Source organism: Scomber japonicus, chromosome 1 (genome assembly GCF_027409825.1).
Source record: "Scomber japonicus isolate fScoJap1 chromosome 1, fScoJap1.pri, whole genome shotgun sequence".
Classification (NCBI taxonomy): Eukaryota; Metazoa; Chordata; class Actinopteri; order Scombriformes; family Scombridae; genus Scomber; species Scomber japonicus.
The window spans coordinates 9476017-9503371 of NC_070578.1; the positions used below are offsets into that span (position 1 = coordinate 9476017).

The 27355-nt window shown below is 37.8% G+C and overlaps 2 protein-coding genes across 2 annotated transcripts in view; both read left to right on the forward strand.

Annotated features, from left to right (window-relative positions):
* cep89 (centrosomal protein 89) overlaps window positions 1–1304 on the forward strand; it is a 52327-nt gene extending 51023 nt beyond the window's left edge. Inside the window, 1 exon segment of the mRNA XM_053319537.1 lies at window positions 555–1304. Coding sequence (XP_053175512.1) covers window positions 555–933 — 379 coding nt within the window. The 3' untranslated portion in view covers window positions 934–1304.
* A 3909-nt stretch (window positions 1305–5213) lies between these two features.
* On the forward strand, window positions 5214–26742 carry abcc12 (ATP-binding cassette, sub-family C (CFTR/MRP), member 12). Its single transcript, XM_053339427.1, has 31 exons — window positions 5214–5277; window positions 7935–7991; window positions 8246–8397; window positions 8512–8658; window positions 8878–9025; window positions 9987–10223; window positions 10438–10611; window positions 11331–11478; window positions 11972–12120; window positions 12553–12660; window positions 15284–15514; window positions 15604–15675; window positions 15812–15936; window positions 17053–17125; window positions 18176–18379; window positions 18509–18643; window positions 19044–19140; window positions 20234–20284; window positions 20452–20547; window positions 20667–20770; window positions 21060–21242; window positions 21352–21578; window positions 21947–22084; window positions 22197–22386; window positions 22494–22583; window positions 23416–23605; window positions 23807–23966; window positions 24062–24140; window positions 24647–24760; window positions 25111–25275; window positions 25356–26742. Exons 2-31 carry the CDS (start codon window positions 7941–7943, stop codon window positions 25455–25457), a joined length of 4140 nt encoding a protein of 1379 aa, XP_053195402.1. The 5' UTR covers window positions 5214–5277; window positions 7935–7940; the 3' UTR covers window positions 25458–26742.
* The last annotated feature ends 613 nt before the right edge of the window (window positions 26743–27355 follow it).

Consider the following 27355-nt stretch of genomic DNA (forward strand, 5'->3'; position numbering starts at 1 on the left):
CAGGCACTACTTAAGAAATAATTGGGAAAGAAGATGCATGCTGTTTGTTTTTGGATAAGGGCAGGTGAGAATGGGCAGTCCTGAGGTGCTTTAGGGCAACACAATGGTTACAGAAGTATGAAAATGGAAGCCTTTGCAGCCAATGCTCCTCTGGGATGTCACCACTGTGTGCTGTAGTCATGATGGTGGTGGCGATTGCACTGTAGGAACCGGAGATGACTCCACTGATTTCCACTGTGTAAGACAGTAGAGATACTCTCAGGTTTTCCTGTGGTCATCCTGATCCCATTGACACATAATGGATTTTCATGACCACAGCCATGCAGTTCATCCCCTGTTATTCAAGCTAAGCACACGTACCTCACGTACTACACGCACAAACACACACACACACTTACCTTAAGTGTATTAGCACTGTTCGCATTCTTCGTTCATTTTCAATTAAGTCAGTCTACATAGTATTATTTTCTCTCTGAGTTTTTGTTTCCTTGTCAGATGAAATTTTCAGAAAAAATTATTTTGTATTTAATTTCCTCCTCTCTTTGCTTCTCCAGGGAGGTAGAGGAAGAGCTGGAGGTGGTGTGGCAGGCAGCAACCAGGGAGAACCAGCAAATGAAGGAAACTCTTTTAGACTCTAGGCTCACCGGGGACCACCACGGTTGGGCCCTTTCCGGCAGCACCTCTCCCGGGTGGCCTTCTCAAGCTCCAGATGAGACCAACCCATCTACCTAGCATCACCCACACAGCCCCCCCCCCCCCCCCCCCACCTCTCGTCAAAGCCCTGGGCTCAAGATAAGGTCCGTACTTGAATCTGACTCAGATGATCAAAACAACTCCTTGGATGAGAGGCACAGGCATGAGCCGAATTTCTATTGTGAAAACTCTTTGAGCCATAACCCACAGTGTGGCTCTCTATTCATACTGACACAATAGATTTGTGATATTACTATAGACTAGTTAAACTATCAACCTGCCAGCTTGACTTTGCATCTTAAATAAAATCCTTGTAAACATGCACCATACTTTGTAACAAATCACAACTGTTTTAACTACATTTTAATGACATTTATATGATGACAGCTGAAATCTCTTTGTGGAAGCCAGCATGTAAAGGGAACCAACAGTAATGTGGATATGCTGACTAAACACATTTTTGTAAGTAAAACTTGGTTTGGACATTGCAGTAAAACATTGAAAAAACTGAAAAAAATCAGTCAGAATGAAACATATACCGTAAATCACTTAATAACACACCTTACTTTGTTACAGAGTGGCCAAATAGCTCACATCAGCCTGTGCACTCCAAAAAAACTCCACTTCTTGAACAGTGTGTTGTCCAAAGAGTTTTGTAATTTAAATAAAATTTGTTTTTTGAATATAGACTCAGGGTTTTACAGGCCATGCCAAATATGACCAACTGACACGTATTCCCAGTAGTGGAGCAAGTTGGACTGTTAAGCTTGGTTTAGGGCTCTTGTTTACCAAAGAATGTAGCCAATGTTGCCATCTGCTGGTCACACGTGGTAATGTGATGGTAACAGCAGTAACACTATACGGTACAGACATGGAGAAGCAACAGGTACACTAAATGACATAAATAACAATAATAATAATAATGAAAGACATCCACAGACTTTTAACCTTTTAATCAAAGGAAATCAAATCTGACTGTATGATTAAAGTGATCAAAAGAATATCAAGTGACTTATTAAGAGGAGATACTTGATGATATTTCAGTGGACTTTACTTGCTTTGTCAAAAATAAATGCACACTAAGAATAAAAGTGTTAAGGTAAAATAAGTGTTAATACACATAGAGGTGCATATTTAGTTATTTTTTGTATAATTATTACTTTTATTAACTATTGTGTTGTGCTGTATTTTGTGACATCCTAAAGTTGTTAAGTGCATCCCACAAAAGAATCTGCTTTAGACACAGTAGTGTTGTGACTATCTTGCTACTGTGTAAATAATAAAGCAGATTTTCCCACATTCAAAGGCTTATTCATTTTATTTGTCATCGACTCAAAACGTGAATCAGACTTTATCAAAATAGTATGTGCAGCAGTATTTGTTTTCTTACTACAAAGCCGTACTTGAACCATTGGTTTTTTATTTTATCTGAGTACTTTCTATCAAATACAGACCATTAACCCAGAAGGTGTCATGACACAGTGACTAAGACACCATAACATCACCTCTTTAATATAACCACAGCCCTGCTGGATTAGACTGGAACCACAAGGTTGACTGCACTCTGTGTAGAGCTGCACCACAAATCCCTGCTGACGAACACAGGCCTAAAGGGACGGCGTAGCTGTGGCTCAGACATGTATGGTGGCTGTTAAGAGATGAAGGATACTGCTAATACCTGGTGTAACTTAGTGAGCTCGCTTACATATCCCATAGCCTACCATCAGCCCAAAAGGACTGCTGGAAAATATGACCAACAAATCAATCAGCAGAGTTACAGCATCACTCTCAGCCACAGTATCGTCACTCACAAATTTTCAGCTCATGCTCTAAAAAACACAAGTGCAAATTACCAGTCACATTACAGCTTGCTCAATTCAATGTGACTGATATTTCCACAACATTAACTACATCATTACACTAACTAAGTCACATCGTAATCTTGATTTAGCAGTAATGCTGTTAGACAACCTTCCTCATAATCTGTGCTGAACGTGGGTCTTACAGGATTTTCTTACAGGATGGAAACCCTAATGTAAGGATGTCGATGTTGAAATGTATGGTGTCCCCTAAAACAAACATGAAAACATACTCAAAATACCACAAATCGTAAAACAGATACAAGAGTGAAACCACAGCCATTATGAGAAATGCAACACATACATTTAAATTGAAGGCCATGCTGACACCTTATGACACCGGCATACTGTTCATCTTTGGATTCAACACAGGGTTTAAAAGTTGTTTGCAGACCCTCTATGTTAAAACTTTCTATAGTTTAGCCTGTTTTTGATGGAAGTGGAATTCGGTGAGGGTGAACAGCAATTTTGACAAAATCCTTGAACATCATAAAGTCATATTGGCAGGTTCATAGGAGCAAAACCCTTTGAGGAGCCTGATAAAAATCCTATTCACTGTCTGTCACTTATATTCATTTCATTAAAGACATTACACTCTTCTGCCCTTCATCATCTAAAGAGAGAATGAATTACAAATTTAATTAATTTTGTATTACGAAGGTCAAATATGAAGACCTAAATTTCTCAGATCTAAATTACACATTCATCCATCTTCAAAACAGGTATTATCATTGAAAAGAGTTATTAAACTCTGTGCTCTGCCAGGTATTTAGTTAAAACATGTGTGAAATCCTTGACTAGCGTTTGATGAACAATATAAAAATGAGCTATCACAACCCATGTGCACATTGTCGTGAAATATAAAACCCCTGTTATAACTTGCACTGTGCAACCGCTAAAGGACAGGACAGGCTAATTATTGGGATGTTGAGTGGACATGATACATTTAAGACAAATATATTTAATGAGAAATGGATGGACATGATTACAGTATTCTTTTCACCAATACACAAAACGAGCTGCAAAAACCTGCCTCACCAAACTCTGAAGTGAAAATCTCAAGTGAAATCTGTAAGTGCTCAAAACCTTTAGAGCTAGAATGATTAGTCCATTAATAATGGTCAACTATTTGCTTTGGGAATTCATAATGGGATTTTTAAAAAATGTGTTGCCCTTCTATAGAACAAACCATGAGCTGATTAATTAAAAAAACTAATCGGTTGATCAGTAGATAATGAAAATAATAATTTGTTGCAGCCTTATACAACTGTCTTCCATACAGCATAAACTGATATAAGCAATATTCTAGACCACCACTGAGCTGAGCTACATTTCACTGTATAATGAGTGAGAGTTTTTAAGCTTTTCCTGAAGGAAGAAGTTCAGAGAGTCTGTGCCCAGGGTTGGATGGGTGAGTTATCTTCCTTTTAAATAGTCTGTGATCTCTCAACTATTTTCTATGTGTCACATACTGCATGTTACAATTTACTGCACTTGTTGGGTCCTCCAGCTATTTCACATTGCTCTTCCATTAGGTTGGAGCACAACTGCTGGACAAAAAAACAACATCAATGCAGGAGGGGTGACACTATCTTGATTTCAAGTTCTTATTATGAGTCAAGCTCCAAAACTCTGGATACCTCACTTTAGACTGTCCCTAAATAGGGAAAGACACATCTTTCAATCTCCATAATTCAGGCTTTCCTTTGAAAATCTGCTGACCTTAAGTCCAAGTGATCGCAAGCAGTTTCCTCAAACTTCACAAAGCTGCTTCAGGGTCACAGAAAACATATGTATAATTGTATGTTTTAAAACAATGTTTCCAATCGTAATTGAATATTTACTTCTGCTCATTTTGCTTAGAGTACTGATTGTGTCTTCCTCCATACAGAAAGTAAAACTTGCTGTTTGTTATTCATTCACTCCAAACCCAGACAAACTACACCTGCTGTGGATCACCTGAGAGTTATCAGCCAACTGCCTGCAAAGCTGATCTCGACTGATTCACAGTATATGCAGCAGAGGGCAGTTTTCCACTGTTATCTACCAGATTGTCTGTGCTGTATATTGCAAGTTGCCAAATTTCATTTCAGCTTTTCTTCACACACTTATTCAGCACAAATATTTAAGAGGTATGACTATGCATAAAAAAGCTTCCTCATAACACTGGACCAGTGAAGTTCACCCTCAGCTGGCCTTTGTGTTTAGTGACCTCAGCTGCAGTCACTTATTTACCATTTCCTCCATATATCAATGTCTATGAGATGCTGGCCAAAATCCAGTTCTTATCAGTTACCTCTTCCAATAGACAAATAAAATACCAATCACCTGTCAATCAGCTGCTTTTAAAATTAAAAATGAGCCTTTCCATTATTCATATTAATTCTATGCCCCTCTCTGAATACACACTGCACAGTTCTGGTGACTTCCCAAAATTTTTTTGTGGTTAATTTTTCAATTTTCATCAGGATGACCCCCCGCCTACCACCACTAAGAATCTTTATATCTTACTCTGATTTCATGACACTGATAACACTTGGTTTGTCTTACTGACTGCATTTTTTTTTCCTCCAGTGAGTGAGGAGGGACATTTACCTCTGAACAGGCCAACCTTTGATCTCTATAAAAAGCCAATTGTGTAACACAGAGTAAAATGCTGCTTCACTGTCTACTTTGGGTTTAGTTGAACAAGCTGCAGTGCGTCGTCCTCGTCCTCCACACAGAGGTATGGTTCACTTTCACTCTGCCATTTAATAGCAAGACTTACAGTTAGTTCAGTTTGAATGTGTGTTAATACATTTTGGTTGTTTTTTACTGCAGTAATTTGTTACCTTAGTGTATGTTAAATTTTGTTTGTGTCCCTTAATTTAAGATTTGGCAAGATTTTGGTAGTTTAGTTTAATTTAAATTTAGCTTATTTTAATCAGGTTCCATTTAATTTACTTTTATTCACATAAGTATATTTAACTGTACTATACTCACTTATATGTATTTTTTATGACTAGTTTAGCCCAGCTTTATAATAGAATTATAGCAATGACTCCATGGTTCCCTGTTACAGCTTTGAATATATTTAGTTAAGTTTTGTTTCAAATTTAATGCTAAAATGATGTCTTTTTTATTTTATTTAAACACTTTTTGAACGTTTTGATTACAACATTTCTGAACAAAAATCTAGTTTAAATGAAGTCAGTTCACAAACCAGTAAAATAGATGTAGTCTTTATTTTTTCAGGATCTGATGCATTGTTGCTACTCACTGCTGCATTATGTGGCATCTCTAAAAGGTGCAAGCCCTGAACTCTTAGCATGAAGGTCCTTAAGTGATCATTGTCAGAGCTGAGATGTGTTTAGGAACTCATCTCAGGGCTTTAAGTCTGTGTAAAGCAATAATTAATATGTGTTGAGTGTGTCACAATTATGATGATGAACAATAAACAAAGTCTTACTTATATGATCATATTTATTTTGCATTATACCTTCTCTCATAATACAGTCTAACACATTACAACAGATTCATCCATTTTGCATGTAAGCCTGTCATGCAATATAAACAGCATTTTGCCTTTTTGTGTTTTATTACACAGCAATAAGGGTCACATGGACTCATCTCAATGCATTCAATACTTTCAATTTGGATGTGGGCACTTTGACACAGTAAGATTGCTGGTGAGAGGCTGGTAGGAGGCGAGCCTCTGTAATTCATTGACGCCCTTATTTTTAGATGTTTCTCATAAAGTGTGAAAGGAAGGTCCTGCTGAGTGTAGCACGGTAGCTCAGTAGTTGGCACTGTGTGTGTGTGGGTTTCTGCCAGGAAGCTCCAGTTTCCTCTCAATATCAAAGACAAGTATGTGAGAGCTAATTCTCCTGCTACTCCCAAACAGGGCAAAACATGAGTTGGTCCTTGTGTGTGTGTGTGTGTGTGTGTGTGTGTGTATAGGATAGCTGCCACAGCATCAGTATTGCTCAGAGCCACCTTTGACCCTGAGATTGGTAAATTGGACCAGGTTTAATATGCCAGAGTAATGCATCCTGTGTTCTGTGTTACTGTATTATAGTATGCAATTGCATTTTATAATCAGGATTATATAATGAATGAATGATGATGATGAAAAGTTTTGCAGTAAAAAGCTGTAAATATAGATCCTCAAAGTAGCTGTGATGAATTTGATTGGCTGACACACAAGCCCTCCCCAGGGACAAAAACCAGCTGCACCCATCTGAAACGGGGGTTTAGCTTCACCTCTGCTTTGCTCCTCTCTTAACCTCACACACTCTTCCTTTTGTCACCTTATTCTTTTGACCTTTTAGTTATTTTTTACCTTATCTTAGTTTGCGAGCCAATTTTTCTTCTTAACTTATTTTTGTAATCTTGTGTTTTTCGCCAGCAAACGTACAAAGAAAGGTCCTGAAAGTAAGCAGGTCACCAAGTTTTGCATTCAGCCTGTTTTGACATTTTTGAGAATTTTTGACGTGTGGCCAGTGCTGTGATCTCTCTGAAAAGATATTAAACAGTGAACGAGTTAAATTGGCCTTTTTCCTTCGTCTGTCATCAACCTATGAGAGCTATTCAGCAGATAAACTGTTAACCTTTATGACTCATTAGAACAGATAGGGATAGAGTCTGCAGGCAGATTTATCATATCGGACAAGGCAGTCTGACAGGAGACCAGTTGACCCAGACCATACTCATAGCACCCCACCTGGACCTGCGACACTCTCTGAGATCTTCCACTTGGCGAGCGTACACGTGTTTCTGAAGGACAGACAGCTGAGGTCCTCTAACTAGATGAAAGTAGGATCCAAATATTGCATTAATTAAGGGTTGATGTCAGATGGAGTAATTCAAATTTTCATTAATAGTAAAACTCAGTAAAACTTACATATCCTTCATTTAAATTCATCATTCACCATCATCTTTCATTCATGCCACTATATTGAGTAACAAAGTTGAATTCATAGAAATTTGACAGATTTATCAAAATGTATTGATTTATTAAAATGTATTAATTAACCAATTCATTCATATTAATTCATTTTTGTGGTGCCCCCTTTATTAACGAGAGCTTATTGATTAAACATCCGAAATTGCTACACACTGCCAAACAATCAATACGCTCCTAAATACAGTAACACCATGTTGGTTGTAGCAACAGTTCTGTCATACTGTAATGTATTATGTACAGTAGCTTTAAGGAAAGTCATGTCATTACACATAGTAATAACAGGATGAAATGTGATCCTCAGCCTCCAGCAACAGTAGATATAGTCAAAATTCTCTATCTGGGAAATTAGGCTTCAAGCAACCAAGCAATGTTTTTACATAGAATATATTACTGGCTGCTAAAACAGTCACTTTTCATGCTTGCTGCTCTCTGTGCAGGACAAAATGAAGAAGCAGTATTCTTTGGAGAAAAACCATACTCGAAGAGTCTCTTTTGTAAGTACAGAATAAACATCAACTTCTACCAGAACACTCCTGACCCCTCCACATGTTCCTTTCACTGCCTCTGATCTTTCCTCTCCTATTGTTCCTCCTGTATCCTGTTTTTCTGACCGATGTGTTTGATCTCATTTTCCAGACTCATAGCTGGAATATTGACACTCTCGCTCTGTTTTTTCTACCTCCTCTGAGGCATACTCTGCTCAGCTCTGCCTTTCTGTTTGATTGTCTTTGTATTTCTGACTCACAAGACAGAAAATGTTGACCAATGGAGAACTGGATCTGAAGCCACCGGTCTAGAACATATTGCTTCAGGCTACAGTGAAAGACCCCATCCTTCCCCATTTAGAAAATATGAGCAGAGCCTTCAGACCCTCAAACCCATCCGCTGGTCCTCATCAGAGTCAGTTTTATTTTCTACTTGTTCTATTTCACCTGTATTGATGCACTTCATAAACAATTTTGAGGTCACATGTCAGTTCTGTTAGCTGATATTGGGTACATTTCTTGTGTCTAGGTCCCATCCTTTGGACAATGCAGGTTTCCTGTCCTTTACAACCTTTGCCTGGATGACCCCCATGATGTGGGGCATGTTCAGGAATAAGATCGATGTAACCTCTCTCAACCTGTCTCCTTTTGACGTTGCTGACACCAGCGGAGAAAGGTGTGACACTCTTCATGCTTATTCATGATGCCCCACATTTCTTTGCTGTCATTTGACATAATACTTGTAGACATAAAAAAATCACAAGACTACTGGCAGAAATTATATCAGAAAAAATAAATCATGATAAGGAGAGGAAACATCCAATGGGGGTGTGTATTTTGCTACCCACCAAAGTGCCATTAGAGTGTTTTAACTCTGATTGTGTGTGTTGTGCAGACTTCAGAGACTCTGGGAGGAAGAAGTGGCAAAGAAAGGCCTGGAGAAAGCCTCTTTGGTTCGAGTGTTCTTTCGCTTTCAAAGAACCAGACTGATTCTATCCGCTATTGCTGGTGTCTTTGCAATGGTGATGGCGTTTCTGGGTCCGGTGAGTCGCCATCGCTGTTTTTTTATCTCTATCATTTCTTCATCTATCGGCTGAGTCCAACAGCTTCATTTGAAGTTTATCCTGCTGGCACACTGATTGTAAATCATTCTTGAAATAGTCTTCAATAAGAAAAACACAAAGTTGATGATGTGTCTAATGGGTAATAATGCTTTATAATAGACTTTAATGTATAGGGACGTCTTTCAGTTATTGGTAATAGATTTATATATTGATTTAAAAATCCATCCCAGACACATTTTAATACATGTTTAATGTAAGTTTAAAACCAGAAATGATTCATGTGCAAACATTGTTAATTGTAGATAAAAGATTGACTGCTGGATGCTAGATTTCTCCAACGTCACCATACACTCCATTCTCAGTGTATGTACACTGGAGCTTTCAGGTTTCTACAAATTTCACACTGGACCAAACTAGTTGTAATCAATCAATCAACAACAAGCTAAGCACATTTTTGACTGGAGTGGGACTTAAACTTTATTTTAGAAAACACTGTGCAATTGTTGTAAGGACTTGGCAAGTAGTTACACCTGAGCATATTTCCTACATTTGTTATCATGTAATGGTTAATTGACAGATTTTGGAGAGCTAGTTGAGAAATGCAACTTAACTCATTATGAGTGATGTCACAAAGTGATTTGGGACTGACAAATGTTTCCAAAACACAGAGAAAAGCAGTATGTGATTCACATTCAACTGTAGTTTTCTACTTTTATTAATAGTGGAAAAAACACAACTGGTATCAAGTTTGCTTTGTTGCTTTTGTAAACTGAATATAAAGACAGACCAGATCATATATACCGCTAAAACAGAAAAAATACTATTTGTCTCCTTTTTATATTGGTCCAAGCCACAATAGCACCTGCTGTGACCTTGCTTATAATGCTGTTTGTTTCTATATTGCAATGTTACAAACCTCTGTCTCTCTCTTTCCTTTCAGGCTGTTGTGGTCTATGAAATTCTGAATTACGTTGATAATCCAGAGAATTACACAGTGTACCACGGTGTGGGTCTGTCCTTTGCCATGTTCACCACAGAGTTCCTCAAAGCCTACCTAATATCCTTGATGTGGGCCGTGAACCTGCGCACAGCAGTCCGACTGAAAGGAGCCTTCTCTGCAGTGGCCTACCAGAAAGTCATCTCTCTGCGGGTGCACAGCGGCATTTCAATGGGAGAGGTAAAGACTGTGTTATAAACTCAACAGTCTTCAGTTTGACTCTTCAGATCTGCTTAGCACCAGTTGTCATTTCTTCTTACACTTGGCGAGGAATAGTAATTAGTGTAAAGAAAAACATTTGTGTGCCTAAAAGATCTTAATTAATGTCCTACTAGGATTCAGTTGGAATTTCAATATGTGTTGTTCTCTCTCTCTTTCTTTCTCTCTGATCAAGATGATAAATGTTTTGACAAATGACGGCCACAGGATCTTTGAGGCAATATTGTTTCTGAGCTTCATGCTGTCCACTCCAGTGCTCTTTATTGTCTGTGTGGTCTACGCCTGCTACATTCTGGGCTACACTGCGCTGACTGGAGTCTGCACCTACCTCATCTTCATCCCCATACAGGTCTGCACATTAAAACTGCACCTATATCCAATAAAAAAAACATATGTTGTATCTATAGCCATGATTTAAGGTCTACATTGAGATACTGGAAATGTACTTCAGGTTGTGACTGGTTTCCTAGTCTATTAATCTGTGTTTATTGTCATCCTGACCAATACTGAACTAAAGGTACATGGTATTTAAAGGCAATGACTTAGTGTATGTGAAACAGAAACTTCCAAAGTCTGTATGCTACATTGTAACTATTTATTGCCTGCCGGACCAAACAATCAAACTATAGGTGTGAAAACGCCCTCAACTTCTGTAAACACCTAAGCCTCAGGCATTTAGTTAAATCAGACAAGACACCTGGTAGTGAAACTGACTCTTTCTGTTCTAGTAGGGGGTCAGCAATATTTCTTGTGGAAAAAAAAAAAATTCTACTACGCTGATTTCAGACATATGACACAAATGTATAGTTTGTGGTGATAAGGACAATTTAACGCAGGTTAGAGTTCAACATCTCAGTTTTCTATAAAACAATGTTATTTTCTCCACCGCTTAATTACCTACTAGTTGGATAATATTAACTGCCCTCAATGTTGCAGATCTCGGTTATTGGTCTTAACTAACTCAGATACATGTACAGGCTCAGATGAACTATATTTGCTATTTTGATGTATGTCACTAATTATCACTACTGTCACTAATATTAATATGGTTGTTTTTTCTGCTTTCAGTTTATCCTGGCCAAGCTCATTAACATATTCAGGTGGAAAGCCATAGTAATCACAGACAGCCGAGTTCGCACAATGAATGAGATTCTCAACAGTATCAAACTAATCAAGATGTATGCCTGGGAGGAATCCTTTGAGAAGAAGATTGCAGGTATGAAGTTACGTAGGCGGGGACATGCTGAATTTGTCTTCCAGTCCAGAAGACAAATTACAGACTGGAAGACGTTAATAGATGTAGGAGCTGTCCTGTTTATTAAGCTCACTGCCTCAGTAGGATGGAATAGAATTAGGGTCATATGTATTATACAACTGTAATAATGATAATAATACATTTGATTTGTAACACACATTACATTAAAAGCAAATCTCAAAGTGCTACAAGGTATAAGCATCAATATTAAAGACAATTGTTTTTTAATTAAATGTTGAATTATAACATATAAAAATGCTTTAAAGATAAATATGGTCTCCAGAGTGTAATTATAGTACATGTTAGATTATTTTTTTAGCAAATAATTTAGCACCCAGTTGCTCCTGTACAATAAAAGGTGAGTGGTAGATAAGTGTGAGCTGAAATGTGATTGCAGTGTTCAGGTCCAGCAGGACAGGTTGGAAAACCTAATATCTAATGTTGTTTCTTGTAGAATTAAGGAAACATGAGAAAAAACAACTGCAGAAGGCCGGTTACGTCCAGAATGCCAATACCAGCATCACCAGCATCATCCCCACCCTCGCCACTATTCTCACCTTCACAGTACACACTTTGCTGGGCTTAAAGCTCAACACTTCTGATGTGAGTACCAATTCAGAGGATTACTTTATACCTACAAATGGCTGCATTTCCTACATTAAGTTAAGTTTGATGTGGATGTAAACTAGAGCACAGCAGAAAATGTCACTGTCCACATACTTACTGACCCTAACACTTCAGCAGCTCTGTCTTCTTCATAGGATGGTGCTACTTGGTTTTCACAATAGTACTCATGTTTTAACCACTTACCCCTTTAAACTAAACATGAATTAATGAAACATAAAAAATACCTGGAACTTATTCCTATTTAAGGAAGATTGTATATTTGCTGTGAAAATTGTAAAATAAACCTAAACAGCTGGCAGCTACAGTGCTCTAGTCTAGTTGATATGTAAAACCGATATATGACTCAGTGTTGTCAGTGTTGCAATGTGTCAAGTAGTGTTTAAGCATCACTCTTTGTGTTACTACCAGGCCTTCACCACCATCGCCATCTTCAATTCAATGAGGTTCTGCCTGGCTCTAATGCCCTTGTGTGTGAAGGCCTTGGCCGAGGCTGCAGTGTCAATATCTCGACTGAAGGTAACATTTTCTCTTTGTGCTCTGCTCATTAAGTTATTGCAGCTGAAATGTTATTTATTGATACACAGCAATGCTGAACTAATTCATTTTAAAATAGTTAAACATTTTGGGGAATACTTTTATTTGCTTCATTACCAGCAGTTACACAGAGGATCGATGTCTCTCTCATGTTTGGATTGTGTATAAGAAGGTACAGTCAGGAGATTATTAGGAGTCTGGTTTCAGACCTATGTATAGTGTCTATTGTGACATTAGTTGTAAACTATTCTAACTCTCTCTAACTGACTGTAGTGTGCATCTTTACACAGATGACACTATTCTGTATTATTTTGCTGATTCTGTACAGCTTTCTGTGAAGTACCTGCCTGTAAATGCCTTTCAAGATTCACGTATCAATCTTAAACTAGGACTCAATGCAAGTTTATGCTTTTTTCTAGAGCAAGAGATTACAGTCTACACTAATTCACACTGAATGGTTGCAATATTAAGGGAGTCACAGTATATAGGATATGAATAACTAGGTATTTGTCTTGATAAAACATTTACATATAAACATCACTTCAAAGGCCAGTTTGACCAACCAAGATGTCACAAGAGCATGTCACAGGTAAATTGTCCTGACTCTCCACTTTTATCCTGCTCCACAAAGAGTTTGACACTGTAAATTTGCAATACTGACTTTAAATACTTTTTGGGATTATTTACACTGTGTGAATTAGTTGATGGCACAGGCGGGTTTTTAAAATAAATCTGATATACAGTATGTGTATATTGTTACTCTATGAAAAATTGGAAAAATGATTATATTATCTCATAGTTTCCTATGGTGTGATGCTGCTTTTATCACCTGTCACTTTCGAGCCTCTACGGGTGTATCTCTGCCTGTCCTGCAAGCTCCTGTGATACTGATACGTGGTTTCATGTTTGATTTGACTTTAAGCTCTAACAGTTATGTGTATAGTCTTAATGATGTTTGTTCATGGCCTTCAGCAGAGAGCTATCTGCAAAATGTCTCTGCAGCATTTGTTTCCATGTAAGAGGTTTAAAAAATCAGCTGTACTGCACAGGATATAAATAATATATATATATATTGTTGTGGTTTTTGAGGGCAATGAGAATGAGACTTTTAATGGGGGTGAAACTGTACACCTGCTAGGCATTGGCCAGACAGACAATGTCAGCAAGTTTTCAAGTAAAATAAGGGCTGCATTTGAAAATAAAATAAAGTCCTAAACTAAAGTGGATCCATCATGTTGGGCTCTATCTGGGTTACTATTTTCTGTGCCTTCAGTTTGGATTTGAGTGAGTATGTTTGCTCCAAAGATTTATGCTTTGTCTTCACAACCACCGCAGACTCAGAGCATATGAGACAAGACTTTCTATCAGTCTTAGATTATAGTGATATAATTTACAGACATGCTGCTACTTCCACTCTCAAACCCCTAGACTCAGTTTATGATTATGCCCTCAGATTCTTTACCTTAGATTCATATGGCACTCACCATTTCACTCAGTATGACAAAGTTGGTAGGTCCTCTCCTGCACAGAGGTGTGATAAATCCCTCATTAGACATTTTCCACCCTATATAACATCTATGCTAGACTGGACCATGGGACACCATCAAACTCACTCTACTAACTGTTTTATGCTTCAGGTCCCAGCTGGTTTATTCTAATCTGGGAAAATATGCCTTTAGATTCTTTTTTTGCACCAAACACATTGAATTATCTTCAACACATTCTCAACATCAACACTCTATTATGTTTTTAACTCTATCTTGGCATCATTGCAAATATGGGAAACCTCAATGTTTTCCAAGGCTTAACATACTTAAATAAATGAATGAATTAGCTCAGCTTAGAACAAATATTGAATATTGGGAAACAGCTATCCTGGCTCAGTTTGAAGATGACAGAGGTGAGCTTTACAGTCTACTGTACCAGCACAAGCTCACTATTTAACTTGTTATATCATGTTGGTAACTTGGTAACTTGTAACTTTGCATAAAACTACAATTTGTCATTTAAAACATTTTGGCTTTGTGCAGCTTAAACAAACAAGATGTATTGTGTAAATTAGTGATATAAAAGGTGCTGTTGAGGCATATGAGAGCAGTATCAATTTGCTCAAATACCCGAAGTTCCCAAAATGTTGATCTATTCCTTTGTTCAATTAAATAACTAGATGTATTCATCTTGTATAGCCTTGTTGTAACATGTAATGCCAACCTACAGTACAACTTGACTGTTTTTCAAGTCTGTCTTAATACAATAACTTTGTGCCAAATGGTTATTATTCATTGTAACAATTGTGCTCTCAATACTGACCCTGAAACTATTCTCTTGAAACACCACTTCACTGTAAAAAAAAAAAAAAAAAAAAAAAAGGGAGCCCGAATCCAGAGAAATTGCTCTGAGCAAAAAAATGCATTCCAAAGTTCAGTTGAGGCTGGTATGATGCATCAGCAGCCCTTGTGTATCTTTAGACACAGTCTTCACAGAGTCATTGTGTGTGTGTTGTATGTATATGTTTACCCAGTTTGAAAGTAAAGTCTCAATTTGAAAAACATGAAAATGCTTATAAATACCATGTTTTCTGTTTTGCCCCCCCTCCCCAACCCAGAAAATATTGCTGATCCAGAATCCAGAACCCTATCTGGTGCAGAGGAAAGATAGTGATTCTGCTCTGGTGATGAAAAACGCCACATTTTCCTGGACCAAACCAGACAGCCAGCCAGATCCCCCGCTCAGCACAGCCAATGACGTGAAGGGAAACAAGGTGGATACAACGTCCCAGGATGAGAGGACTGAAGCCTTGCCAACTCTGAGAAACATCTCCTTTACATTGCCTAAGGTAGGCTTTACCACTGATAATGATTAAAGAAGTTAACTAGATTGGGCTATAAGTAAAGCTAATAATAAGCTTGGTGTTATTTCCTGAAGGGAAACTTGCTTGGCGTCTGTGGGAACGTGGGGAGTGGGAAGACATCACTGATTTCTAGCATTTTGGAACAGGTTCGTTCCTCTTTTGTCTTTTTTTTAATCCAATATTCCTTTTTCAACATCTCTGTAAACCTCTGATGTTTATGTCTGCCATTTTCATTGGCTATTATTTTTCATGATTTTACACAATCTAATTTTTATATTTCAGATGCATCTTCTTCGGGGCTCCCTCGTAGCTGATGGGACATTTGCCTACGTTTCCCAGCAGGCCTGGATATTCCATGGAACAGTTCAGGAAAATATTCTGATGGGGGAACCTTTTGTCCAGGCCAAGTAATACATCACTCAACCTACAATTATTATCACTGATTATAATGTTACCACGGATAAGAATGCCAGATGACTGTCAAAACAATGGGAGGTTATACAAACTATGGGGATACCGCATGAGATGTTAATAAGTTACCACAGGTCCTCATTACAGCAATAACAAGCATGTAGATTATTAATTTCCAATAGGTCTCCTTTCAGTGTTATCTCACGTGACAAATGTTTTACTGGGAGAAAGTACCTCTTATCCTTGTAAACTCACATTTGGCAAGATAGCCAAATAAGAGCAGGGGTAACCTCTGTTATCTAATAGAATTATCTTTAGAGAGTCACTCTGTCCTGCCAGGTAGGGCAAGAAGTGAGACTGCTGACCTGTGCACAGTATTTTTTTTTCTTGTCATTCTGCTTTGATTCATGACTTCAGCTGTGCCTGCACTGTAATCGTGACTATGCAATAAGTAAATACTATAGGAATAGTAAATATAGACTTGCCCACAACAGTGTCTCCCTAAATGACATGCAGAACTGTAGCATTGTCTGTTGCTCTGCAGAAATAGTCAAATAAGAAGTATAGAGCTAGTATGTTAACTTCACATAAACTGATGGGGATAGTCTGAGCATGTCTGCAGTGATTTACATTTTATTAACCAATGTGGCTTTTAATGCTTTCAATGATGCTAATTATAATGACTAAACTAGTATTGATTAAAACAATATAAATCATTATTAATGTACCTATTATTATTATTATTATTATTATTATTATTGTTATAATTATTATTATTATTATTATTATTATTATTATTATTATTATTATTATTATTAGGCAGTAAACTAAAATTAACAGTATGTAAAATAAAAAGTTTGCTCAACAATGAGCTGCTGATAACTATATGTGTTTGTATTAAATATAATCTTTGCATTCAATATGTTACATTTTCTGAGGACAGAATCATGGATTTCAAATAGATGGCAAAATGATACATTCCATTTTGTTACTTTTCAATATTAACAAAATTGAATTAAACAACTAAATCCTGTCCTTGAAATCCATCTGATGAATACACTTTACTTGTTGGTCCCTCAGGCAGTTAACTGTATTTAATTTTCTCTTCACAGATATGACAGAGTTGTTGATGTCTGTAGCCTCAGAGCAGACCTGAAAATCCTTCCATATGGTGATCAAACTGAGGTAGGAGCTCCCTCCTGCACAATGAACTCTCCAAGCACACAGTTTTAATGCTTTTTAATTATATCTTCAAAGTCTAGAAGAGCTTTTATAGAGTGACACTCTCTGTGAAGCTCCTTGTGAACGTCTGGTTTCACACAATGAATTCAGTGCTGAGAAGGACCATAGAGGCTTTCTTTGCAAATGTAACAGAGGCATTCTGAGTGTTTGGACAAAAATATTTTAAATCAGAAATGAGAAATTATACTACTACTAATGATAATTTGACCAATGCATTTTAAAGTATATTCTAAATCGGTTCATCAACGGATGCTGAGTCTTCAAATTCTGCTTATTTTGACAAAAATAATAGACACTGTTGTTTGAAGCTGTTAGTTTTGAGCTTAAGGCAACTGAATATAACCCAAAATAAAAAAAAAACCCAACTCAACAACTGGAGCAAAAGAAAAGAAAAAAAGATGAGTTTGAACTTTGCTACTTCTACTAAAGCCAACAGTCATTATTTAAACATCAGTTGGAACAATCAATGATTTACATAATTGAACAGTTCTAAGGCCATTTTTAAACTTGTGTAATTTGGTTGATTACAGCATAATCTTTGGATGGCGTTTTTAACTTCATTAGTAACTTTAACTACAAACTATGCAAACTGTATTAGACTATCTCCTACTAAAACTCATTACATGCCATGCTGTATTATATTTGGTAGCTCAGGTTCATTTTCTGGGAGATAAAACACTCACATACTGTGCAAAGAAAGTTTGCAAAAAGTTTTACTCCGTGAAAAAAAACACTGCTCTGTTCAACTGATTTAGGAAAATTGAATATGGCATAATCAAACCTGTAACTCAAGTCTGGGTCAGTCTACAGTGAGTCCCTGTGAGCTTCTCTTGTACTTGCCTGTGCTTTATTTATATTTTTTTTGCAAGATTTGCTCTAGTTTTGTTTGTTCCAGCTGGCTGGGAAAGTAGTGAAAGTGGAAAGTGGCTTTTGCAGCTGTAGCTAGCAGACCATGTGTTCAGTGGACTGCTCGTCCTGCTGTGTTGTTGGCAGATAGGAGAGCGAGGGCTGAATCTGTCAGGAGGGCAGAAGCAGAGGATCAGCCTGGCCAGAGCTGTCTACTCCAATAAAGACATCTTCCTCCTTGATGATCCGCTATCTGCCGTCGATGCTCATGTGGGGAAACACATATTTGAAGAATGTATTAAGAAGGAGCTGCAGGGGAAATCCATCATACTGGTTACACACCAGCTCCAGGTAAGTAGATTAGATTAGATATAGATTAGATTATTTTATTTGGAATGTGTAAAATGCACTGATAGTAAATATTAGAATATTAGAAAGCATGATTTGTTTGACATAGGTGTTCTTGCTTGTATCTGTCAGTATCTGGAGTTCTGTGATGACATTTTGGTTCTGGAAGAAGGGGAGATCCAGGAGGCAGGAAACCACCAGACTCTGATGACAGCGAACAGACGCTACGCTCAGCTCATCAGCAACTACCAGATGGAGCAGTCCAAAGTAAGATTTTCACTACGTGACTCTAATGTACACTGTGTGCCATTCTCACCATATGTATTTCCTCATTCTTTTACTAGCTGTAAAACCATGTCACCAATTCTTTATTGTTTTACTAGCTCAAAGACTATTCACAAAATGGCTAGCTGTAAAACACTTGTAACTTTTATTTGATAAAAATGTACAATACAGTCATTTTACAGGACCATGCGTTACATCATTTCAGTGATATACATAAACCATAATGTGTTTTTTGTTTTTTTATTGCTGGTGCATTCGGTGCAACATCATCATTCAGAGATGTCAAAGGTTTATAGAAGGGAGGAACATATGTTCTACAACAGCACACGTTCTTCCAGTTAGTTATTTTCAGCAATAACATGTTTTTGCACACTGTTCATAGACTCAAAGAGAGGAAGAAGAGACGCCACCGCTAGATCCTGCCCAGCTGAATGAGGTTGAGCTAAGAGATCGTGCAGACAGTGGCATTGTGAACCCAGGTAGGGAATAAATCCAGGAAAAAAACATCACACACACACAGAATTCCAAGACACAGTGTAGCACATTCAGTACTAACTACTGGAAATGAATCCCTAAAAGCAGTTTTCAAGAGTAGAATAAGTCCAAACACAAACTCAGAGATGTTGTAAGATAAGTGCAACATGTTGCTTTACACATTGCTCCACTCCATTGGGTTACAAAAGGGAGGGTGAAGAGGAACAATACACAATAGCAGATAGGGCAACAAACCTTCAATTCTGACATTATTAATGTTAAAATGTTAAAAATTGATTAGACCTATTTGATATATGTTATACAGTATGTGTACAAATGTTTCCAACAATTTTTTAAACCCACAGATATCTGTAATTTTTTGGTCACCTATCAATGGCGTCATACCTCCAAGATACCTCAATTTCTTGTACATGTATTGACTTTACTTTGAAATTTGACTTTTATTTCATTTTAACACACTTTTTGATGATATTTTGTATAGATCATGGTCATTTGTAAGTATATCTTCTAACTGGATGAAGGATTTTAGTCATCAGATGTCTGGATTTTAAGTTATCAGAGAAACACACTGAGTAAATGTTATCAGCTTGGCTCACAGTAGACATCATGTGTCCACCAAACAGCTTCAGAGAGACATTTTTAACATTAAAATGCTTTATTCAGTATTTTTATCAGTTTAAATAATAATGTTTGTTTGTTTTGGAGAGGAATAATTCAGCTCTTGATAAAAACCTTCTGAACAATGAACACTGAAAGAATCCTAAACAAGAGAAGCTGGTTGTTTAAGGACAACAACTCTCATGATCCCACACTACTACATCATCAAACCTCTTTTGTTATTGTTTTGATTGAGAGACCTCTAGTGGCAGAAATGACATATTGTGCATTTAAAATACAGAAGTGAGGAGTTAATGTCTCAGGAGTGTTTAGCTTCAGAAAAGTCTTTTTGTAATGGGATTTAGTCCAATGTTATACTTGAATTTATTCAATTGGCAGAAATGTATGTTAAAGTCTGAGTGGTTGTAGAACACATACTGTCTGAGTTTCAACATGACTGACATCTGTGCTTCCTTCCAGCATTTGATATGTCAGATGAAAAGGACGATGGAAAGGCAGCCAACCAAAAATGTGAGTCAACAAAAGTAATCAAGTTTCTGCATCATATGGTACCATCTGAATATGGGAGACTAAAAGACAAAGGGCATGCAAGATTATGTCCCAAACCATTACTGCAGATTCCTAGTGTCTGCATGAATATGATATAATAAATAATCAATTTTCTTTCTTTTAAACAGCTGTTGGGGAAGGCAACCAGCTGGTCAGTCAAGAATCCTCCTCAGAAGGTGCAGTGTCCTGGAGAATCTACCATCAGTATTGCCAGGCAGCCGGAGGTCTGATAAAAAACACACACATACACACACACAAATGTCAGCATGATTCTATACAGAAATACAACATTTCCAGATGTACAAGCAGACTGATGACGTCTGGTGTGACTATGTTGCTGCAGGTTATTTCATCACTTTCCTCACAATCCTGAATGTTGTGCTGATGATCGGATCCACAGCCTTCAGCAACTGGTGGCTCAGCTACTGGTTAGGGCAAGGTGATGGGGTGAGTACATATCTTACTCAGATTTGCACACACTCATTTATAACCTATGTGTACATATATAGTTATAGATCATTATATTGTTATATAGTGTTATATTATTGGGTTGAAATCTAAAATCTTAGAGAATGATTTTTCAAAATTAAGAAATGAAGCAAAAACAATCATGACAAGTATTGTTTCAAGTCATTCCGTTTTTTTTTTATTAAACTGCTCCACAGTTGTGTTCATCATTTATTTCTCTGGCCCCTAGTTTCCAATAACATCCTCAATGTGTTCTGTTTTGTTCCAGTCAACCAACAGGACGACGACAGACCAGGGAGATGTCTCACAAAACCCAGACTTGCACTTCTACCAAATGATTTATGGAGTGATGGTGATTGTCATGTTGGCACTTGCCACCATCAAATGCTTCTTCTACACTCACGTCACCTTGAACGCCTCCTGCAAATTCCATGACAATATGTTTAGGAAGGTAATGTGGTGTGGCCGAAACAATTTTCTCATATTTAAAGAGATGACAGCTTTCAAACCTGGTAATATACAGTAGCAGTGAAGATTTTTTATTTGTTTATCTTTCTCAGATTATCACCAGTCCCATGAGTTTCTTTGACACGACGCCAACAGGCCGCGTCCTTAACCGCTTCGCCAAAGATCAAGAGGAGGTCGACAGTGTGCTTCCCCTAAATATGGATCCTTTTTTACAGTTTTCTCTTCTGGTCACCTTCACCATTATCATCATCTCATCTGTCTTTCCCCCCATGCTGGTAGCTGTGGTGGTTATTGGAGCTTTATTCACCCTCATTCTGTTGTGAGTAAATATCACTAAAAAAAAATCTATAGGGAAACTCATGTAAACAAATCTAATGTTGACCAATCACCTGCACTGCCAAATACACATTTTACAAAGGATTGGAAACTCCAACTGCATTATCCCAACTAGACCACCTGTATTATATATATATGTATTACAGCTAAGACCATAGCACAGGTATTGCATTCATATGTTTTGTTCAATCATAACATGATACTGGGCTGGTATTGCAAGATTGAAACTGACTTTGGAGAAACGGAGAGATCTAGATTTCCGTGTCTTAAAAGTATGCACAGAAATTGACAGTAAATGACTAAAGTGTTGAAGGTACAGTACACTGAATTCCAGTTGTGGTCTCTCTGCAGTATCTTCCAGAGGAGTGTTCGTGAGATGAAGAGGATGGAGAACATCAGTCGCTCTCCCTGCATCTCCCTCACCGCTTCTACCCTGCAAGGTCTCAGCACTATCCATGCCTACAACGTTAGAGACAGCCACATAAAACTGTAAGATACCAGAGTCCCTGATACTTGTCTGCGTTACACAGTTTTTTTTATCGGTGGGTTAAGGCTGTATGTTCACATTACAAACCCTGTCCTGTCCTTTTTCATATTGTAGGTTCAAGTCCTTGAATGACATCAACTCCAACCACTTTTTACTGTTTCACTCTGGGACTCGTTGGCTCTCCTTCTGGCTTGACTTCATGGCATCAACCATGACCTTGATGGTGTCTCTCTTTGTGGTGCTTAGCAGTAATGACGTCATCAGTCCAGCCTTGAAAGGCTTGGCCATGTCCTACACCATACAGGTAAATTTAGATAACATGTCAATACCTGTCTGCTTTATTTTTTCAAGGACACATTCCAAGCATACCGCAACATGTGTGCATACAAATGATGTTTGTGTGTTTTCCAGTTGACAGGCATGCTTCAGTACGTAGTGAGGCAGGCAACGGAGGTGGAGGCGAGGTTCAGCTCAGTGGAACGGCTGCTGGAATACATCACGGTCAGACTCTAAACTTCATTGCTGTAGAAAAATAATCTCAGTTCACACATGGGTTGCCTGGATACTATCACCAATCCATCCATCTATTCATTCTTGAATCTCCTCCTGGCCTGGTCACAGTGATTACACAGCAATTTCCTCCAGGTTCACCGGGATGGAGGCTACTTAAAAGGAGAAAACATCATCCTTTGTAGCAATTTCACACTTAAATGGACAAGTCAGATTATGTTAGTTATGACTGATATCTGTGTGCTGTTTGCAATATAGCGTTACAATAACCAGTCTTGTCTTCTTAAAACAATATAGGTTACTTATATAATCAATCAATCAATCTTTATTTATATAGCGCCAAATCACAACAAAAGTCAACTCAAGGCAGACTGTATTCTTTAATTAGTGGTAACCACATTTTAATAATGTGGTGGTAACTTGAGCAAGTGAAGTAGCTTGACTGGGTGCTTGCTGCATGGGAGCATATGCTGTTATTTCACACAGTAGAGCTTTTATTTAACCTTAATTCAGCCAGGAAGTCTCTTCAGATACATTGGCCAAAATTTCTCCCTTATTCACTCATTCCATATATTTTTCCAAGCCCAGCATGCATAGAAGATGCAGTTTTACTAAGTTCTGAGTAGACTCCAGGTACACTGAAATTGTAGCAGGAAGTCTACCAAGGATGGTTTTGAAAATAAAAAACTACTCAAGAAGCACATTTGCTGCACCATTTCTTCTATTTTACCAATGAAGCCAAAGAGTTTCATCTTGCAGTTAATTTCTGATTGAGTCCATTCCTCTCCACTTTTATAAAGTAGTTGTTATTTATTGTGTACAGGATTGTAAGTCTGAGGGACCCCGACACATAAAGGAAGCTCAAGTCCCAGAGGACTGGCCAAAGAGCGGAGCCATCACCTTCCGGGACTACAAGATGAAGTACAGAGAGGAAACACCTATTGTCCTGAATGGGCTACAATTCACAATCCGAGCTGGAGAGAAGCTGGGCATTGTGGGAAGGACAGGCTCTGGTAAGGTCCTGACTCTAGTAGAGGTTACCCATAATTTTGTATGTTTGTATAATTTAGTGTTTCCTCTTGTGTCTTAGTGAATTCAGGATCAAATCAATTAACTTAGGTTTCAATTAGAATCTTATGGTATTAGGGTGTTATGAAGCCATGACTGTAGGTTGCAACATCAATAAAGCATTCCTCTATGCTTTGTGTCTGAAGGGAAGTCCTCTTTAGGGGTGGCTCTGTTCAGGCTGGTTGAGCCAGCAGCAGGAACCATCCTGATAGACGGAGTGGACATCACAGCCATTGGTCTCCAGGATCTGCGCAGTAAACTGTCCATCATCCCCCAGGACCCTGTGCTATTTATTGGCACAGTCAGGTAACCTTATCCCTGACTCCACGGAGCTTTATGATTACGCCCTGTTCTCACTTTGGAAGAATAAGCACTTGCTAACCTACTGTGTTTGCCTGCAGGTACAACCTAGACCCCTTTGATAACTACAGTGACGAGGAGATCTGGGCAGCGCTGGAGAAGACCTACATGAAGGACTCAGTATGTAACAGTACTGTGAAGCACAGTGAAAGCACTGTAGAGTCCTAGTTTTATTACAGTGTGTGTGGTCATTTACATCCACACTAACTCTTATCAGCCAGCATACTGAGCTTTACTTTCTATTGGTCTACTAGTTCTTAAAGACATTTTTAACTCTATTTTTTTCTCACTTTGTAATGAGGTCTGCACAGCAATACATGGGTTAGGGTTAGGGTTAGTAAATACTGTACATCTTTGCTTTATAGGGTCACAGGCAATAGAATGTGGGAACCAGAGTTACACTATAAAACTGTTGATTTTGTGGTTCATGATGTAAGTGTACAACATAAAAGAAGTTGATAAAAACTGATCTTACTTCTTTACACTTGTCATCAAGCTGTAGACTTAAATACTTAAGTGACTCTTCTTCCTTTTAAATAAATTAGTCACTGTTAGTCTATGTTACTCTTAGAGGTGGTAATAGCAGTAACACAATCAGTGCAATGAGTACTGTTTTGTTTCCTCAGATCACCAAACTGGAGGGGAAGCTACAGGCAGAGGTGTTTGAGAATGGAGAGAACTTCTCTGTAGGAGAGAGACAGCTGATGTGTATGGCTAGAGCACTACTCCGCAACTCCAAGGTCTGTCTACATGTATATATGTCTATGTCTATCTTTCTCTTCTGACTTCTGATTCCTCTTTTTTTGCACTCTACAATTTTATTGCTCAGTAAGTAACTGGATTGCTGCTGCCACATGTCAAAACCACACAAACTAAAAAAACTTGTGACTATGTTTACATCAATTACTGTTTGACTAATATGATTACTTGTATTATATATATTTTTATAATCTTGTCTTCAGTACTCACAGTTTTGTTATGTTCTACATAATGAAACAATTCCTCCTCAAGGATCATGCATTTAACCGTAACCCAAACCCCCTCATCACCGCTGTCCTCATCACTAACTGTCCCTACCTTTGTTCGACAGATCATTTTGTTGGATGAGGCAACAGCGTCTATCGATGCAGAGACAGACACACTGATCCAGAACACCATCAAAGAGTCCTTCCAGGACTGCACCATGCTCACCATCGCCCACCGCATCAACACTGTGATGCACGCGGACCGTATTCTGGTCATGGACAACGGAGAGGTAACACACAGACACGATGCACACGGGTAAATTCACTGCAACCCTAAACATAGACTTACAGTGCATGTTGCATCTCACAGGTGGCAGAATTAGACGATCCAGAAGTGCTGACTCAAAGACCAGACTCTATGTTCTCTTCACTCCTGACTGCTGCAAACACCATGGGCACTGCTACAGAGTAATCACTGGAATATAATGACACTTATTCATTTACACAACCACGTTATAATCTGGACTTGTGTCATCACACAGCAAAGATGGCAGTTGATATAGCTGCAAAAGAGTACTGATGCAATTTTGTTTTTTTCACTTTTCAAACTATGTGTAAATAGTACTATATTTATCTCTCCTGCTTACTGAAACACATACATGGACAGTGTTCTTTTATGAGTTTTTCATAGGAGTGGATATGATCTATGATGTATATTTAAAATACATTTTTATTATTTATTGATTTTTCTATTCTTTTGTTTGATGCCAGTTTGCTGACCAAACACATGGAGTTAAAATCTAATAAGTTAAAAATAACTTACATTCCATCATGTTAAAAAACTGTATACAGCAAATATTTACCTCATGTCACATTATCTGCCTATGGTCACACAGACAGGGTATTGCTGCTAATACAAACAGTGGTAATAAATCTTATGATTTGTAAGCTTCTGTTACTGTGTGCTGTATTTTAACTGTGCAATCTACTGTATCACTCTTTTTTCTTTCCTTGTCGTCTTCCATTTAGTAGTTTGCACCGGAAAGTGTCTCAAAGAAATTCTTTAGCATTAACAGATACTTTTCTTCACCAGCTGACCTCCATGAAAACATTAGGAAATAAATCCAGGCAGTGCCTTATGAGAAAGAGGGACTTCTTCGGTGAAATCCCATTAAGGCATGACTTTCCTTTCAGCTGTGGTTATTGTGCTTCAATGGTGGGGTCTCGTCCCCAGTGTGCTCTCTCAATCCCTCTTTTATCTCTCTGCTCTCCATCCTCCACCTTCCAGTCATGATAAAGACGATGGGGATACAGAATATAAATATTAAGATATATAATCTTTACACATAAAGATATAAAGGGATGACTCACTTTAAAAAAGCATGTTAAGAGCTAATCTAACGGAGCACTGCATGCTTAAATTTCTCTCCCATTGCATAGAAAACTAACTGACGAAGAAGAAGATGGAAAATAATCTTCTACATACTGCACTGTGTATTATTTAACAAATTATAATACTGTTGCAAACATGCTTAACGTTTATTTGAACTGGTGCAAACACACAAGAATAATCTATGGGGGCCCTTTGAGGGCTGTGTTTATCACCAGTGAATCAATAGAAATTAAGCAGATTGATTTTAAATGAATATAAGCTGTTTGGCTGAGGACGAAAAAGATAAAAACAAGGCTGTTGATGACTAAACTGATGAGGTATCTCTGCTTATTTCATTATTCAGTGAACTATGATTTATGTTTTGCTATCCATTGAAATCAGTGCACACAAATTATTTATAATTGCCTAAACATACATTTTTATATGGTAGGTGGAAACAAAGGTATAAGTCAATTTATGTAAATTTAAAAAGTAACATGATGGCCTACAGTATGTATACAGATTAATATGTTTCTTGTACATACAGTATTTATAGAGTAGGTGTGTTTCTATACTGTGTTAGACGCTTTACTGTTACAGTCCTGAGAATCAAACCACCAACAACAATGGTAATTTCCCCGTTTCCAAGCCATGTTTATTCCCACTGTATAAATGATTTAGTCTCAGACATATGCTGCTGTTTGGGAATGGTTTATCTCTGCCAACTTTGCCCCATTGAGCTACCTACTGTACCACACAGCTTCAACTGCAACAGGAAATAAGTCTTGTTTTAAAGTCGAATATTAAAAATACTTTACCAATAAAAAAAGCCTTTACAATGCTATCAGCTCATCTGAAACAACAGAGTATGAAGAAACAGTTTTGGCCATAAATGTTGTCTACACAGAGCACAGAAAGCAGGAACAAGTATTAGTGAAACCAGTTTAAAGTTTATATCCAAGTCAAACCAAACTGAAAATAACATTAAAACAGAATTT